The sequence below is a fragment of the Thamnophis sirtalis genome, unplaced genomic scaffold (genome assembly GCF_051295495.1).
Source record: "Thamnophis sirtalis isolate CommonGarterSnake01/CBP01778 unplaced genomic scaffold, rThaSir2_p1.2 scaffold_2, whole genome shotgun sequence".
Taxonomy (NCBI): domain Eukaryota; kingdom Metazoa; phylum Chordata; class Lepidosauria; order Squamata; family Natricidae; genus Thamnophis; species Thamnophis sirtalis.
The window spans coordinates 92,417,349-92,436,900 of NW_028261382.1; the positions used below are offsets into that span (position 1 = coordinate 92,417,349).

Consider the following 19,552-nt stretch of genomic DNA (forward strand, 5'->3'; position numbering starts at 1 on the left):
ATGGAAACGCTCAGGTCTCAAACACATATCTTGATATCCTCCAACCCTGCATCCTAACCGCTCAATCCAATGTGTTCCATTCAAAGGTTACCAAATTGCTTTAATTTGGAAGAACGATGTGCATGGACTAGGGAAAGGTTCAGTTACTATATGAAAATTATTACACATATGAAAATTATGAGCCATGGTGGCACAGTGGTTAGAGTGCAGTACTACAGCCTACTTCTGCTGACTGCCGGCTGCCTGTAATTTGGCAGTTCAAATCTCAAAAGTTGACTCAGCCTTCCATCCTTCCAATGTGGGTAAAATGAGGACCCAGATTGTTGAGGGGAATATGCTGACTCTGTAAACTGCTTAGAGAGAGCTTTAAAGCACTATAAAGCAGTATATAAGTCTAGGTGCTATTGCTATTTTCCTTCCTTCCCTCCTCCCTCCCTCCCTCCCTCCCAGTGGTTAGAATGCAGAATGGCAGGCTAACTCTTCCCATAGCCTGGAGTTCGATCCTGACTAGCTCAAGGTTGACTCCTCCTTCCATCCTTCCGAGGTGGGTAAAATTGTTGGGAAGCATAGACTGATTCTGTAAACTGCTTAGGGAGGGCTGTAAAGCACTGTGAAACAGTGTGTTAGTCTAAGTGCTATTACTATTGCCATTATTATTATTATTTTATGGGCCTTTGGTACAAACTGGATGATGCTAAAGTTGCCTTGGGGTTCATCACAGCAGTTCCATGTTGCTTTCTCGCCATTGCTTTCTTCTGTTACGTCTTTTTCCACCCCCACCCCACCCCCAGCTTTGCCTGCAGCCCTGGGATTTCCTGATGATCTCACATGAAAGGCTTTAACCAAATCCAATCCTACTCAGCTCTTTGTTATCGGCTACAGTTTTCTAGCTGCTAACATGTGACTCATTCTAAATGTTGACCGATCTATACATTTATTCCTTTAGATCTCAGAAGGGATCTGGATTAAAAAAAAAATCTTATTGTCCTATTTCTGTCTGAAAGCAGCATGAAAGAATTTACAAACTGAAGGGGAAATGTAGGGATTGATCAAACTGGAAGAGGTCAGAGTTTGGTACAATAGCATTTCTGTTCATAAAACCAGTGGATTGTATACACAGCTGACCTACATACAAGGAAGGGTTACAGGGTGTGAATCTGGTAGATGTGTAGTAGAAGTAATAGCACTTAGACTTATATACCAGTATATTACAAGATATGGAATAGGTGCAGAGGTGAGTTCCTACCAGTTCGCACCTCTTCGGTAGAACCGGTTCGTCAAATCTACCGAACCGGTTAGAAGAGGTTCCACCAGGGGACCTGGAAAGCAGGCCACACCTACAGAAGAGGTTCCAAAAATTTTTGAAACCCACCACTGGTCCTTGGATATGATTATTCTACACTATGATGCTCCTATTTATAAAACTCAGTGCCTCTGTGAAAGGTAAGGATGACTACTGCGTTTGTGGTGCAATCAGAACATTGCGTGTGTTGAAGTTGTTTTAACGCAAACCAAAGATGCCTTTTAAAAAACAAGTTTACATCATATTCTTATGCATCCCAGTGCTGTGTGTGAGGTAATTTAAGGTGGTTCTGACAAGTGTCATCGGCATCTTCATATCTAGTCACATGAGCGGCAAGCCACTCTCATCCGGTCACATGGGCGGCAAGCCACTCCCATCCGGTCACAAGGGTGGCAAGCCACTCCCACAAAGGAGGCCACACCCACAGAGTAGGTTCAAACAATTTTTGAAACCCACCACTGATTGCAAGACATGGAATAGGTGGTATAATTGGCTAAAAAAGAGATTTAAAAATAATGCACGATGAATACATAGAAAATATAACAAAAGGAAATGATATATATTTAGAGAGTAATAGAGATGTAAATGTTGTATATATCTATATATTATATAAATAATTATGAAATAAGGAGGAATAGGAATAAAACAATCGGCCTTAGAATGGAAAATTTGAAATTAGGAAACAAAATGCCAATAACGGAAAGCTGTAAAAGTATAATTGTGATTTTAACATTCAAAAAATGTTGAATAAAAATTATTTAAAAGAAAAAGAAAAGCAAGAATTTGCAAACTGAAAGGGAAATGTAGGCATTGATCAAGCTGGAAGAGGTCAGAGCCTTGTACAATAGCATTTCTCTTCAGGAAACCAGAGGATTGTATACACAACCGATCTACATACAAGGAAAGGTTACGGGGTGTGAATCTGGTAGATGTGTAGTAGAAGTAATAGCAGTAGCAATAGCATTTAGACTTATATACCACTCTATAATGCTTTACAGCATTATCTGGGTTCTTTACAATGTCAGCATATTGCAATCTGGGTCCACATTTTATCCACCTCAAAGGGGGCAGGGTTTTGGGAGGCCAAAAATGCTGTATTCAGTGTATAAAACGCACCCAGATTTTCACCCTCTTTTTTGAGTGAAAAAGGTGTATCTTATACTCCGAAAAAATACGGTATGTCCATCTGTAAGAACCACAATGCCTTGGAGACCTTCAAGACAAATGTATTCTTGCATAGGTTTTTTTAATGGCTCATAAGTCCTCAGCTGCACGAAGCGAAGTTTGCACACTAATAAATCAATTGGTCTTCCGAATTGTAGAAGGTTCTTTGTTGTCTTTCTCCAAAAGCTCTTATTCATTCCACGTAGACAATTGTGGATCTTCTACATCAACTTCCATAAAGTTACACTGGGACCTATATTTCATAGCCTACTGTTTTAGAGTCGTACTTTGGCTACCTTGCAATGGAGTCAAGTGTCACCACTAACCAATATTAGTGTCTAAATATGTTTTGCCCTATCCCCTACTTAAGCCCATTCTACTAGCTTGGTCCTTTGTGGTTCTCTTGCACATGGTTAGAATATTAGCTCTTGAGTCAGAAGCCAAGAAAATGAACTCCCAATAGCCTTTCCAGACATAGGGTAATTCATTACTTACCTTGATTTCCACTTAAAATGTACTTTAACTACACTTCCAGCTACAAACCTTAAATCACCTCTCATGTTCGCAGAAAGTCCATCATTTTTTATTTTATTGCCAAGTGTTGGCATGACATAATCCTTTCCTGAGCGTCTCTGAGTGTTTTACAGATCAATAAATTACTTACTTTGTGTCAAAGACAATGAATGCAAAGGCGATGTGTCCGTTCCGCATTTATCCAGCTTCCTTGTTAAAAAAAAAAAAAAAAGACTGGAAAAGTGACTGGCACATGGATGGGACACAGGGAAGGAATTGCGGAAAACAGATTCCATATTAAAGTATGGAGGATCCTTTTTTTTGGGGGGGGGTGATGTGGGTGGGTGGGTGGATGGATGGATAGGCGGATGGATGAACTTGTAGGTATTTGATTATTAAAATACAGATTCAAATATATGAGCATCTCTCAACCAAAGGTTTCCATATCATGAAATAAATATCATGAAGTATGAAGCCATATCATGAAGACATGGCTATGTGAACTTAAATTTGCTAAGGTTTTAGGCTAAGAGGGAAGAGGTGTATAAATGCCAACACTTCATGGAAAAGAAAACTCAGGCTTTGAAAATGTTAAATGCATGATGAGATTGATCCAATAGTATGCTAAGGGCATATTAATACATGATGGACTGGAGGGAGAGATGGGAATATATATATATATATTATTCTTGACACATATTCTCATAAGGAGAGTTTTATCTACACTGCTAGGTTTATTCTCCCAAACTATGCGATCTGAGAGGATATAATTGGTATACAATTGTGAATGAGTTGATCCAGTTACCCAATTAAACATACTTAGCCAGCTATCCACCCACCCATTCATCCTTCTGAGTTATTTTTGACAGGGAACCTAGAATCAATCTATCTCTCTATCTCTCTATCTCTCTATCTCTCTATCTCTCTATCTCTCTATCTCTCTATCTCTCTATCTCTCTCTCTCTCTCTCTCTATCTCTCTATCTCTCTATCTCTCTATCTCTCTATCTCTCTATCTCTCTATCTCTCTATCTCTCTATCTCTCTATCTCTCTATCTCTCTATCTCTCTATCTCTCTATCTCTCTCTCTATCTCTCTCTCTATCTCTCTATCTCTTATCTCTATCTCTAACTCTCTCTCCATCCATCCATCCATCCATCCATCCATCCATCCATCCATCCATCCATCTATATTTAAGGCAAATATCACCCACTCATCATGAAATCTCCAGAACCGTAAAGCCTACAAACTTGAAATTTGGCACATATGTTCCTTTTAGTATCTCAGTGCTCGCCAAGAAAGGATTTTTTGAAATGACCATCAGATCATTAGTATTTCTTATACAGTATCTAACAAGCTCTGATGCTAAGGAGTTCTACTCCCCCTCCCCATCTGAAAAGAACTCTGTCCCAACTGCCAGTTGCCTTATATTAACACACTCCGGTGCTAAGGAGTTAGACAGCCTTCCTGACTCAAGGTGGCGGGAGCGATATTCCTTATGTGTTTCAATCACTGAATCAACGGATTGTGAACTGAATTTCTCCTACATAGACCGATCACATCATTTCGTCATGTAGCACAAGTATCCAGCTAGTATAACATACTTTAAAAGGCCAGTATGCAAAATGCTTCTTCTTCTCCTTCTTCTTCTTAAGTTCTACAAAAATAATTATGGGTAAAGCTATGAACCGAAATGTTATTATATCTTGGATGGAAGTTGATAATATTTGCAAGGCTTGGCTGAATTGCTTTGAGGGCCATATCCATTTCTGTTGCTTGTCCTTTTACGGGAAACTAATCTCTATTGTGGTTCAATAAAACCACAGTGAATGGTCCATTATATTGAGTTGAATCACTGGCTTATTTGTAGTCCAATATGATGATCATTGACCAACTGTGGTTCTCCGTAGTTTCCATTAAGAAAATCCCCTGCAAAAACTGAGGAAGCTAAGGTTTCAAATGTCACATTCTGTATGTAATAGTACTGAATGTTTGTACAGGTAGTCCTTGAGCTATGACCACAATTGAGCCCAAAATTTATGTTGCTAAGTGAAACATTTGTTAATTGAATTTGCCCCATTCTGCAACTTTTCTTGCAACAGTTGTTAATCATTGCAGTTGTTATGTTAATAACATGGTGTCAGGCCTGGAAGCCATCTTTTGCATTAGGCCTTCAGACCTGTCCTATTTTCTGCTGTGGGAAAAGGGGAGTGGGGATTATATGGAGTATGGGAGATATATAGTCGAAATAACATTCCTTTCTCAGAGGGTCAAGGACGTCTTACCCTGCATCTTGAGGGGTGTGACTGGGAGGCATCTCAAGGTGGAACGGGGCCACGTGATGGACATGTGGGTGCTGGGCAGGGACTTGAACTTTTTTTTGGGTGGGGAAAACCTGGAAACTTTCAGATTCGGGTTTTCCCAGATGTGCCAGTATGACATCTCTAATAAGAAGGAACTTTGAGGAAACTCAACCCTTGGAGTCTCCTTTCATTGGGGGTGTCACTTGGAACCCTGACATATGGTTGTTAAGTGAAGCTGGCTTCCTCATTGTGAAAAGGTCACAAAAGCTGATCATGAGACCCCCAAGACACTGCGCAGCCATCATAAATATGAGTCAGTTACCAAGCATCTGAATTGTGATCATATGACCATGGGGGTGCTGCAATGGTCATAAGTATGAAAAATGACCATAAGTCACTTGTTCAATGCCGTTGTAACTTTGAATGGCCTCTAAATGAACTATTGTAAGTCGAGGACTCCCTGTAGTTTGGGCGCAGAATGAGGATGGAGGTTCGTTCTCCAAGCTTATGGGTTGGTCCCATCACAAAACCCACACCTGACCCATCACAAGACCTTCACCTGATGTGACTTCTCCATCACAAGAGCTACTGACCACACAAAACCCTTATAAGCAGAAGAACACAGAAACTGACACCCCCTAAATTCTGCTGAAGATGTACTATCAGAGTATGAATATTCATAGACTGGTATAGATCAGCCAATGAATAGGCATAGCAACTGAGTCAGCCAATGAGGGCTGATTTGGAAACAGAAACTTAAGCTTGGAGTTTGCACGTGGCTTAGCTGAGAATTGAAACTGAAACTAGTCTGTAAGCTCTGAGCTCTGAATCTGCTGCTCTGAGAAGTACACTAGTCTAAACTTGTCTGTCTGCTCTGAACTCTGAAATGAAACTGACTGTTCTCTCCTGTTTGTGTTCTGCTTGTAACTTCTATCACATTGAAAGAATCTACTATTGGTATTGTACATTTATTCATCTGTTATTATGTGCATAAAGAAGTTAATGAATCCAGTTGAATCAGTTATCTGTGTGTGCTTTCTGGATTTGATTTTTCTGCAACAAACTCTGACAGTTACCCAGTCTGATAATGAAATGTTTGGAAACCAGCTCGGAGAACGAACCTTCACTCTCACATTCTGTCTATCGCTTCTGAACGGTGGCCTCTCCCAAAGATTTTTCCAAAAAATTATAGCTTCTCTAAATCTTGGGTTGACTTTCTTCCTTTCCTTGTCCTTGCAGTACCTCCCAAGATTGTTGAGATCTCTTCAGACATCTCCATCAACGAAGGTGGCAACATAAGTCTCACCTGCATAGCTACAGGAAGGCCAGATCCGACAATCAACTGGAGGCATATTTCACCTAAAGGTAAGATAAGCTTTTCTTTTCTTTTTTTTTTTTTTTTTCTGTATTTTTTTTTTATTTTTCTTTAAAAAAAAACACAAATATGTCATCATTTGTCAATCATTAAAACATTGAAGTACAATTTTTTTTGTGTGTATACCCCTCCCTCCCTCCACCCCCCCACCCCCCCTCCTCCTTCCCCCCCCCCCGACTTCCCAGAACCCGTACACGGTATAGAATTTTAACTAACACAGTCTAAAATCTATTGAGAAAAAAGAAATAAAGAAATTAATAACATTCTAGATTGACCTTAGCTTCTTCTTACTGAACTAACTTTAAACAATTTAAATCATTTCTGATCTTAAGCATAGGCTAACTGGAATTTCTTAGTCCCGTATTTATTTTGTATATAGTCAATCCATTTTTTCCAGTCTCGTTTATATCTCTCATTTGAATGATCTTTGAGATATGCCGATATTTTAGCCATTTCAGCTAAGTTTGTTACTTTCAATGTCCATTCTTGAATTGTAGGCAAGTCTTCCTTCTTCCAATATTGCGCCACCAACAGTCTTGCTGCAGTTATCAGGTGCAGAGTCAAATTGGTCTCTACCACTGTAAAGTCAGTACATATACCTAGTAAAAATAACTGAGGACTAAACTTTATCCTTCTTTTAAAAACATTTTGCATGACCCACCATATTTTTATCCAAAATGCTTTAACCTTTTGGCAGGTCCACCATATATGATAATATGTAGCATCGAGAGAACCACATCTCCAACATTTAGGCTGTACATTCGGATACATAGAAGCCAACTTTTTAGGATCTAAATGCCATCTATAGAACATCTTGTAAAAATTTTCTCTCAGATTTTGAGCTTGTGTAAATTTCACATTTCTTACCCAGATTCTTTCCCATGTATCCAACATTATTGGTTCCTCAATATTTTGAGCCCATTTTATCATACAATCTTTAACTAATTCTGTTTCCGAATCCATCTGTATTAATACATTATATATCCTCTTTATATGCATTAAGCTTTGATCTCTTATTTGTTTAAACAGATTATCCTCAACTTGAATAAAACCAATTTTTTGATCTATTTTCCACCTAGCCTGTAATTGCCCATACTGGAACCATGTTTGAATTACCTTCTCCTCTTTTAATACCTCTAAAGATTTTAATTGTAATACCCCCCTTTCCGAGGTAAGAAGCTGTCTGTAAGTAAATCTGTCCTGTTTTTGTGCTGTATTCATATTTTCAATTGCATGTCTAGGAATTGCCCACATGGGTATCTTGTCATTTAATTTATATTGGTATTTCTTCCAAACCCGCAATAAAGCATTTCTTAAAATATGACTTTTAAAGTTCTTATCCAATTTTTTGTTGAATAACAGGTAAGCGTGCCAACCAAATACCAGATCGTGTCCCTCAATGTTCAATATTCTATCATTGGTTAAATGAATCCAATCACTAATTACAGATAATACCACTGCATCATAATATAGTTTTAAATTAGGTAGTTTCAGTCCTCCTCTCTCACGTACATCTTGCATTATTTTCATCTTTACCCTCGGCTTCTTTCCTGCCCACACAAATTTGTTGATACCCTTCTGCCATTCTAAAAGGTTCGCATCTTTTTTAAGTATAGGTAACATTTGGAAAAGAAATAAAAATTTTGGTAAAATGTTCATTTTCACTGCCGCTATCCTGCCCAGCAAAGATAAGTGCAATTTCTCCCATTTTTTCATCTCTGTCTGTATGCTATGCCAAAGTGGTTCATAATTATGCTTATATAACTTCCCATTTGAAGTTAAAATGTTAACTCCAAGATATTTGACTTTTTTAACTACCTCACATCCTAGCATCACTCCTAATTCTTCCTTTTGTTTAATATTCATATTTATAGCTAATGTTTTGGTTTTTCCTAAGTTTATTTTAAAGCCAGACACTTGACCATATTGATTAATCGTATTCATTAAAACCATACTGGATTCCTGCGGTTGTTCCAATATTATGACCAAATCATCCGCAAAAGCGCGGACTCTATATTCTTGCTGCCTAATCTTGATCCCTTTTAAACCATCCAAGCCCCGTATTTTATTCAACAATACTTCCAAAGTTATAATAAACAATAATGGGGACAAAGGACAACCCTGTCTTGTACCTTTTCCAATTTGAATAGAGTCTGTTAAACTTCCATTGACTATGATTTGTGCTGTTTGCTGTTGGTATATTGCTTTAATTGACTGTAAAAAATTATCTCCTATCTGCATTTTTTGCAATATCTTCAACAGAAATTGCCAGTTAACTCGATCAAAGGCCTTCTCAGCATCCAAAAATATAAACGCAGCAGGGATCTGGTTGTTCTTTCCCAAATATTCTAATGCATTAATAATTAATCTGACATTACTTTTCATCTGTCTCCCTTGTATAAAACCTGTTTGGTCCGGGTAAGATAAGCTTTTCAATGATCCCTCACCATCAAAATCCAGGTGTTGGACTGTTGCTGCCTTAGATAGTAGGATGCCTTGATGCCAAATATCCATTCTTATTTGCTTTATTTATTTTAGCATATTTCCTGATCTGAGGCATCATTGTGCCTATGGATATTAATTCCCTAGTACAGAGGTAGGCCCAGGTTATGGGTTGTACTTCATTTTTCTTTCCTTTCCCCCACTTAAGATCCCAATATACACCAAGCAAAAATATAGCCCTTGTTTTCCCCAAAATAAGACCTCCCTGGATAATAAGCCCAATTGGGCTTTTGAGCACATGCACTAAAATAAGCCCTCCCCCAAAAAATAATCCCTACCCAAAAATATTTCAACACAGCAGCAGCCATGAGATGACCACGCTCTCTGTCTCCTGCACCTCAAAAATAATAAGACCTCCCCAAAAATAAGGCCAAGTGCATATTTCGGGGGTCAAAAGCAAATAAGACCCTGTCTTATTTTTGGGGAAGCATTGGTATGCAAAATAATAGCTGAGCTAAAAAAGACAATAAGACAATTAACATCAGCAAGTGGAACATCTGCGGCTGTCTCGGTGTATTTGTTCCCTTCTGCTACACACAATTGATACGTAATGAGAGAACGAAGTACTTCGGTCCAGCCAGAACTGAATAATGTGGAGGAATCTCTTTGCCAGCCAACATTGATATTCCACAAGAGTGTCACTGTGTCCAAAAAAAGAAAGAGGAAAAATAGCAACCAGGCAAGCAAGCTTTCCGATCATTTGATTTCATCGATCAATTGATTTTCGATTTGAAAACTGGATCCCACTGAACGTTTTAAAAGGTGATGTGACTGAACTCAGTTTTCTCCACTGAGAAGGTGAAGCTATTTCCCACTGATAAGGTTTGGTATACTTGTGTGTGTGGGTTACAAGATGCGTTTACCCAACCTTACAGTCTAAAATGGAATGGACCAGGAAGGAGTCTACTGTTTGTTTATTTAGGTTTGTCAAGCATGTATGAGAAAACAAATATAAGTATGAATACAACATATAAACATATAGGTATAAGCAGGTATAAGTATATGCATAAGAATTGAGTACAGGTAAATGGGGACAGTAGGACAGCACACTGGTTTGCTTATGCACACCCATTTACAGACCTCTTTGAAATGGGGTAAGGTCCATAGTAGACAGGTTAAGGTTAAAGTTATGGGGGTCTGAGGATGTAACAACGGAATCAGGTAGAGCATTCCAGGCATTGACCACTCTGTTGCTGAAGTTGTATTTTCTGCAATCGATTTTGAAGCGTTTACCTTTGTATCTATTGTTTGTGGTTGAAGCTGAAGTAGTCATTGTCAGGTAAGACATTGTAGCAGACAATGTTGTGTACTAAGCTTAGATCAGACCATAGGCGGTGTAGTTCTAGGTTGTCCCGGTCCTATATTTCAAGCCTGGTGTCATAAGGGATTCTATTGTGAGCAAAGGAGTGGAGGATTCTTCTCGTGAAATACCTCTGGACTCGTTCAATTGCATTAATGTCCGATATTCAGTGTGGATTCCAGGCAGACGAGCTGTATTCGAGGATTGGTCTGGCAAAAGTTTTGTGTGCCTGGGTTAGCAGTGCAAAGTGGAGAAGAAGCTTCGCAAAATTAGGTTAACAACTCTCAATGCCTTTTTGGCAATGCGGTTACAGGGAGCTCTGGGGCTTAGCGCTTTTGAAATGAGTACTCCTAGGTCCTTGACAGGTCCTGTTGTTGTTGTTGTTGTTGTTGTTGTGTCTCTGAGCTCAAAAAGAAGGAAGGATAAAAAGGCCAGCCAGGTATAAATTTCATGAATCGCAATGGCAGCTTTCAGTCAGATTAACACTACGCTTTGCCTAAGCTGCAATTGTTGAGCGTGCGGGATAAAATTAGAGAAAGATTTTTGCAAGAAGCAGAAAAAAAGCAGGCATTTTTTGAGCCGCATCTTCATCTTGTACTTATTTTCTCATTCTGACAATCCATCTAACTTCACCCAATGCTCTACGTAATTGGTGGCACAGGATTCATTTGCAATCCGTGGGCTGTAGGTTCAACTGATGGGTTTCCCTTTCAGGTGTTGCCACTAGTATAATTTTCATTCTGCAAAGATATTTTATTCCCTGTTATCCACCCAGGTGTATTTTTTCTTTCTTTCTCTCTCTCTCTCTCCAAGAGCTTTCCTTGAGTTGAAATCCGATGTCTCCATTATGTGTAGGCTTTAGCTGCTATGGAAACACTGGAGCAATCAAGAGGAGAGGAGCAAGCTAATCAGATTTTTACCTGCAGAGTTAGGTAATTTTCTTGAGTAGCTTCAGCCTGAATTCATGTGGAGCTTAGGTGTTTTGTGAGGACAACACAGTCATCGTCAAATAATGGTTGACCTGAGGATCCTTTTTCCATCCTGTCCAAAAGATTTCAAACTGGTAGGATTTTAGTAGGCCTTCCTAAGATGAATCTTAGATGATTCGTCAAGAATGGTATCTTCTGTTCTCACAAACATTTCAATTCTCCTGCATTTCTTTTTTTATATATATACTTCTTTAATTGAATAAATATTAAAAACATTGGAGATAGAGCAACCTTGCTAGCTTTGTTATTTCCATACCTATTTTAACATAACAACAAATACAGTTTCTACGTATCGTACATAGCTACATTAATCCTATTAACATATCCTCCTTTACATATGTATTTATCTCTGTATTATCCACTTCCAATTTGACAATCCACAAAATATTCCGTTCTGCCTCCCTATCCTCATTTCCGACCATTGATACAATTTGTTCCAAATTTCATAATATTCTGTCTGGTTCTCTATTTTTTGATTTCTCCTGCATTTCTGCTATCACATTTTATTGCAACTGTTGTTAAGTGAATCATTGCAGTTGCTATGTTAATAGCATGTGGTTGTTAAGTGAAGCTGGCTTCCCCATTGACTTTGCTTGTCAGAAGGTCACAAAAGATTATCATGTGACACACACACACACCAAAAGGCATTCCGTAACCGTCCTGAATACCAAGCATTTGGATTTTGACCATGTGACTATGGGGGGTGCTGCAATGGTCATAAGTGTGAAAATGGTCATAAGTCACTTTGTTCAGTGCCGTTGTAACTTTGAATGGATGCTAAATGAACTGTTTGAAGTTGAGGACTCCCTGTAGTTCGGGCGCAGAGTGAGGATGGAGGTTCGTTCTCCAAGCTTGTGGGTTGGTCCCATCACAACACCCATCCCAAGACTCTCACTTGACACAATCCACACCAACCCAATCACAAGACCTTCACCTGATGTGGCCTCCCCATCCCAAGACCTACTGACCACACAAAGCCCTTATAAGCAGAAGAACACCTAAGTTCTGCTGAAGAATGGTGTCTTGTGTTCTCACAAATATTTCAATTCTCCTGCATTTCTGCTATCGCATTTTCTAGTTATCTGCAAAACTGTTACACAATAATAAAATAGGAGAGTTGGAAGGGACCTTGGAGGTCTTCTAGTCCAACCCCCTGCTTAGGCAGGAAACCCTATACCACTTCAGACAAATGGCTATCCAACATCTTCTTAAAGGCTTCCAGGGTTGGAGCATTCACAACTTCTGGAGGCAAGTTGTTCCACTGATTAATTGTTCTCACTGTCAGGAATTTTTTCCTCAGTTCTAAGTTGCTTCTCTCCTTGATTAGTTTCCACCCATTGCTTCTTGTTCTACACTCAGGTGCTTTGGAGAATAGTTTGACTCCCTCTTCTTTGTGATGTTGAAGAGTCCTGGGGCTCTCCACTGCAGACCTCCCTCCATGTAGATGCAGTTCCACTTCAGCACTTGTTGCTTCAGCATTCTGCCATATTCCAATGGTTTCATATCATTTCCTTCAAGGGAGGCCTTTTCCTATGGGCTTTAAAGCAAAGCATTGGATAAGTGAATAATTGCTGTGAATAAGATGGGCAATGACCCCTGGCATTGTGAGAGTCGGGGAGATTTCTTACAACTTCTTTGCAGGACTTTTATTTGATGTTTGTACGCTGATGAAATTTAACCACTAGAAGAATTGAACAGTTATCTCATAATTAGAAAGAAAATTGGAGGGTATGAAATGTCTGGAAAAGATCGTTATAAAAAATGCTATTGACAAACTGAACGTTTTGACTAAAGAATTAAACGAAAGAATACAACCAATGAATTCACCAAAATTAGGATTATTACCTGTATTTTAGATGGAGAGAATGTTGTGTGCAATCTGTAAGAGACTTGCATCTTTCTTCCTCCTTCCTTCCTTCCTTCCTTCCTTCCTTTCCTCCTCCTCCTCCTCCTCCTCCTCCTCCTCCTCCTCCTCCTCCTCCTTCTTTTCTTTTTCTGCTTTGGGGTGATAAATTGTTAATCTCTTAGCAATAAAAATATTGAGGTAATTTTCAATTGAAAAATGATGTTGGAAGAAATGTCCATCTGGGTTCAGTTCCAAGTGGGGAAAAAGACACTGGATTCATGGAGACTACTTGGGAGGATGGTTTTAATGGTGCACAGGACCACATGGTTTGAGGCCCTGGGCAAAAATGCACATCGAAGGGAAAGGGGGAGGGAGGGAGAGAGAGGGGGGGGAGAGGGAGAGAGAGAGAGAGAGAGAGAGAGAGAGAGAGAGAGAGAGAGAGAGAGAGAGAGAGAGAGAGAGAGAGAGAGAGAGAGAGAGAGAGAGAGAGAGAGAGAGAGAGAGAGAGAGAGAGAGAGATTGATTTATACCCTCTGTTGGGCTTTGAATTTAAGCTTGTCAGACTCCCATGGGCCCATGCAGGGGCAACTCTGTAAGCTGTCCTGAGTCCCAAGGTTGGTTGAGCCTTGCTGGGTGATAATGTAATAAAAAGGCTTTGGGATTCCTATTATGGTTCTGCCAAAGGAGGTAGATCTTTGTTATGTAAAATAGACTGACCCAGCCCTTTATGGCCCATTGACAAAGATGTATGGGGAGCTGAGTTTCTGCCTTCCTTTTAGGGGAAATATTCTGCCCTTTTTAATATTTCCTAAAATGTCTCATTTTCCTAGGAAAGGGATGAGTGCCAACTTCCTACAATGCTATAGTAACATTTGGTTTTGTAATTGTACTATTTTTCTTTTTAATATAAAGGGAAAAAAACACTATAATGAACGATGTTTCTTTGGGATCTGGCAGCAGCGGCGGGGGGGGGGGAATTGTAGTTGTTTTGTAAACAATCATTTAAATCATCAATGTGTCTTCTCTCAACTCAGGGTTATCTGTGAAACCTTAATGCGACCTGTAATAAAACCTGAAGATTTTATGCTAAACTAAATGTTTAACAAAGCGACAAAAATCTCCATTAAACCTCAGAGTGTTAGCGAGTTTTATGGTCTGAAATTGTAGTTGGCATACTGCACACCTAAGGCATACAGTTATCTTTTCATTTTATATGTCTCTGAGCCGAGGCAGGATCCCATCGTTTCGGCATGGTTCGGCCAAACCGATACTCACATGCCGGCCTGGGTCACAGAACCAACAGTGACCCAGGCTGAACACGCCTCCGAACCGGTTCCCCGGTCACTGTCGTCACCGCAGCCATCTCTTTTTTGGGTTATGCACATGTGCAGAACAATTTCTATTGAACTGCTCATGTGTGCACATGTTAGTTTGATTACACACACATACGCATATACATACATACCATATTTTTCGGCGTATATGACGCACCAAGATTTTGAAGAGGCAAATTAAAAAAAAAAAGTTTTTGCACTCTGCGGACCTCCAAAAATGGCCAGGTTTTTTTGTGAAAACGGGCCCATTTTTGTCAAAAAAGGGCATGCATAGCCTTTAGGTGGCTTACAGAATGCTCCTGGGGGGCGGGGTGGCAAAATGAGCAAAACACTGCCCATTTTCCGCTCATTTTTCCCTCCCCAGACCCCAGGAGCACTCTGGAAGCCTCCTAGAGGCTATGCACGGCCATTTTTGCAAAGGGCAGGCTTTCAGGAGGCCAAAAAAGCTGTATTCAGTGCATAAAACACACCCAGATTTTCACTCTCTTTTTTGAGGGAAAAAGGTAATGTATGACTGAACACACATGCAACTGAGACAAACTAGAAATAGCACAGGCTATCCATCCCTAAGAGAACATATATTTTAATTTCCATGGTTTCTAAATTTCGTATTACCTGGTAAATTCAATCTTCGCATAATACCGTTAAACCTGTTATGTGATTGAGCTATTTGTCAAAGAGAGTGAAGGGGTAGCTTGTGCATCGGAATTGAAGAACCAAATGTTTGCAGAATCTGGATTTGACCATGAATTCTTCTACTTAGTGCCAGCAGGATAAATTTCTACTAAATGAAGTTTTCACTGCAGTGATGTAACTATACCGGGCTATAACCAAAATGATTCAGGATCGCAACAACTAGTGTGTTTTTTGTTAATGTTTTTATTTAAAGGCTGGTTTCCATTCTAAATCCTAAATAAGTCTAAATAATTAGTATAATACTGCTGTTTGAAAGTGTAGTACAATTTTTGTTGCAGAGAATATTGCATATTAATGCACTTAAGGGAATGTCCTCTTTCATTAGTAAGAGATAGAATAAGTCAGAAGTAGACTTGAACGGTCCAAAGTATGAGTTGCATGAAGATTTGGCTTTCTTCTGTTTTATAGAAAACTAGATGATAACCTGACGTTGACGTGGTATTTATTTATCCTGAATCCATACATTTGTCCTCAAAAATAATCTCGGACCAAACATAATTTCTAATGTTGGATTTTACTCCTTACCAGAAGGAGCCCTTGTGGAGTTCTGTGAAGCCGTTACCATGGCAACTCCACTGTGTTGTACAGTAGAAGCCATTTACGACAGTACAGTAGAAGTCATTTTAAGGCACAACAGGCTGTATCTTAACAGAACACACACAAGGTGTTAGGGGTGTCTTATTCCCCACAGTATTTGTTTCCACAGAGTAAGTCATCTGTGTACCAAGTTGAAATTGCTCAAGGTATTCCAGAGTTATGTTAGAACATACACACAGAAAGAGCCATTTTTATATATATAGAAGAAGAAAGAAAAAGAAAATAGGCTCTAAAAATCAGTTAAAAAAAAGGACAGTATTAGAAGACAGTTTAATTCGGGCATTGTCAGAAGTTGTGAATACTCCAACACCGGAAGTTTTTAAGAAGTGATTGCACAACTATTTGTCTAAATCAGTGTAGGATTTCCTACCTAAGTAGGGGATTGGACTAGAAGACCTCCAAAGTCCCTTCAAACTCTGTTATTCCATTATTCATCCAGAGGAGACTTCTGGTTGTGGCTAAAAAAGAAATAGTGAATATGCATAGAATTGTGTGGCCAGCATCGTGATTCTTTTTTTTAAAAAAATATACAATATATATACTCTACAGCAGAGGTGTGAAACTCAAGGCCAGAGGGCCAGATCCTGCCCATGGGGTGCTTAGATCTGGCCCATGTGGTGACCTTGGAAACACTGAAGGACCAGCCCGTGGTGCCTCTGCCAGTGAAAATGGAGGCTCAGGAGGGCCACGAGCAGCCCTCGTGAGTTCCGTTTTCACTGGCAGAAGGTTGCAGGAGGCTGTTGCAGCCAAAAACGGAGCTCGGAAGCCTGTTTTTGCTGGCAGAAGTGCTCGGTCCACCACAAACACTCCCAACACGAGTGACATCGTGCTGAAACCCCTCCCCGAGGTCAAACCCAACCCTGATGTGGCCCTCAATGAAGTTGAATATCACCCCTGCTCTATATGTTACCCCTGATCTCATCCCATGTTGTGTATCTCTAAAAGAGAAAAATATATGCATGCAGACATTGGGATACACAAATAGGTAGAGATGAAAGAATTAAATTGTCTCCTTTCTCTTCAATCCTCCATCCCCTGAAGTTGATACCTCTAATCCCTTGGAATACCTAAGTGATTATTTGTTGGGTTTTCGTAAGCTTTATTCAGTAATTAACATAGTGGCATATTGCAACCGGTTTTCTAGGTTAATGACCTATTATGCAAAGTAAATTATTTGGTCTCTCTAGTATTTGGCTTTGATCACTTTGATTATGTGTTGAGCTGCAGTTTTAGACCCCTGGGGAGAAATTAAACTGACAAAAAGTGACAATAAATAGTACACAGAGGCAGTTTGGTGTAGTGGTGAAGGCATCATCAGCAACTGGGAGATTGTAAATTCTAGTCCCACATTCAGAATGATGACCTGGCCTGATTCCAAGTATCATGTAGAATTAAATCAGAGTCCAAGGCAAAACGATCCTTAAAGTTCCAATTTAATAAAGCAGACATCTTAGCACATCTGTGTTAATCCCAATTCTGGAAATGACATCAGAATTCCAACCAGTTAAAAGTTCATGATCTTGTCCCCATACCCACAATCCATCACATGGTCCAATCTTCTTCTTCCACGCTGGCGTCTCCACCCAACTGCTTCCGGTCAGGTGTAAAAGTGCGGAGACAAAAGATGACCTTGGCTTCTAGTAAAGAATTAAAAACAATACATTCCACAATCCTACTCCTGTCTATTCCCCCCTCCCATCAACTATACTAATGGAACAGAATAATGAAATAAGAGAAAGTGTGGCAGGCCAAAATTCTAAAAGGAATATAATTGCAGGCCTGACACTGGTATTGGCAAACCATATTGGAAAAAAACCTTGCCACGGAAATTGCAAGGACTTGTCTGGGCTGTTGGCTGAAGTGAAGCTTGACTTGAGCAGACAAAACCAAAATAAGATGTTTGTTCCTGAGATTATTTTGCAGTCTCTTCTTCCTTCAACTCAGGGGTGAAATGCTACCAGTTCGGACCGGTTCTCCTGAATCGGTAGCAAAGATGCTAGCTGTTCGCCCGAACCGGTAATTTAAAAAATGCTACCAGTTCGGGCGAACTGGTTTTTCTGATGATCAGCTGTGCCGCTCAATTTATATTAGCTAGAAAGCAGGATTTCCTGCTTTTTAGCTAATCTAATTAATGTGGCACAGTGGATTCTCATCCCTCGCTGTTCGCTTACCTTGCTGTTTGCTTACTCGCTTGCTAGGCGTGCTCGGTGGCAGGCTCTGCCACCCACCCAGATGTCATTTTGACACTCTGTGCATGCACGGGACGTCCTGCCGGTAGCAGAGGTAAGTGGATTTCACCCAGGGGTGAAATGCTATCAGTTTGGCCTGAACCATTAGTAAAAAATGCTACTGGTTCGCAGAATGGGTAGCAAAAAAATATTTTAAAAAAGTTTTTTTAAAAAAATGTTCTGATGATCGTGCGTCACACAGCTGATCTCCAGAAGGTTTTTTTTTGTTTAAACTTTTTAAACATTTTTGTTTTACTACAGGTTCTCCAGAAACGCAAGGATGGGGATGTCCGTTTTTGCTCCCAGCAGACTTCACTGAAGCCTGTTAGGTCAAAAACCGGGGTGGGGGATGCTGAGAAAGAAAGAAAGAAAGAAAGGAAGGAAGGAAGGAAGGAAGGAAGGAAGGAGAAAGGAAGAAGAAAGAAAAAAGAAAGAGAGGAAGGGAGCGAGGGAGGGAGGAAAAAAGGAGAGGAAGGAAGGACTTCGAGCCTGTCACTAGATGCAGCTTCAGAGGATAATCCAGGGCTGGAAGGGACCTGGAAGTCATCTAATCCAACCCTGCTCCAGTAGGATATCGTTAAAGTGAGTTTCTGTCTTTTGATCCCCCTGTTACATGACTACATAGCCATGCCCACACAGTCACATGACCCACCAAGCCATGCCCACAGAGCCTATAGTAAATAAATATATAGATGATAGATGATAGATAGATAGATAGATAGCAATAGCAATAGCAATAGCAGTAGACTTATATACCGCTTCATAGGCCTTTCAGGCCTCTCTAAGCGGTTTACAGAGAGTCAGCATATTGCCCCCAACAGTCTGGGTCCTCATTTTACCCACCTCGGAAGGATGGAAGGCTGAGTCAACCCTGAGCCGGTGAGATTTGAACCGCTGACCTGCTGATCTAGCAGTAGCCTGCAGTGCTGCATTTAACCACTGCGCCACCTTGGCTCTTATAAATAGATAGATAGATAGATAGATAGATAGATAGATAGATAGATAGATAGATAGATAGATAGATGATAGATAGATAGATAGATAGATGATAGATAGATAGATAGATAGATAGATAGATAGATAGATAGATAGATAGATAGATAGATAGATAGATAGATAGATTAGATAGATAGATATAGATATAGATATAGATATAGATATAGATATAGATATAGATATAGATATAGATATAGATATAGATATAGATATAGATTAGATATAGATAGATATAGATAGATATAGATATAGATATAGATATAGATATAGATATAGATATAGATATAGATATAGATATAGATATAGATATAGATATAGATATAGATATAGATATAGATATAGATATAGATATTTCACCACTGATTTCACCCCTGCTTCAACTGTCATGCTGTAGGACGTGATAGTCT

At 39.6% G+C, this 19,552-nt stretch overlaps 1 protein-coding gene across 7 annotated transcripts in view; it reads left to right on the top strand.

Moving 5' to 3' along the window:
* The window catches only part of NTM (neurotrimin), an 821,237-nt gene that overhangs the window by 713,585 nt on the left and 88,100 nt on the right, over nt 1–19,552 (top strand). For all 7 annotated transcript variants that reach the window (XM_087706369.1, XM_087706375.1, XM_087706370.1 and 4 more), the window contains one exon: nt 6,522–6,647. In XM_087706369.1, the coding sequence (XP_087562495.1) occupies nt 6,522–6,647 (126 nt within the window). The remainder of the gene's footprint in view (nt 1–6,521; nt 6,648–19,552) is intronic.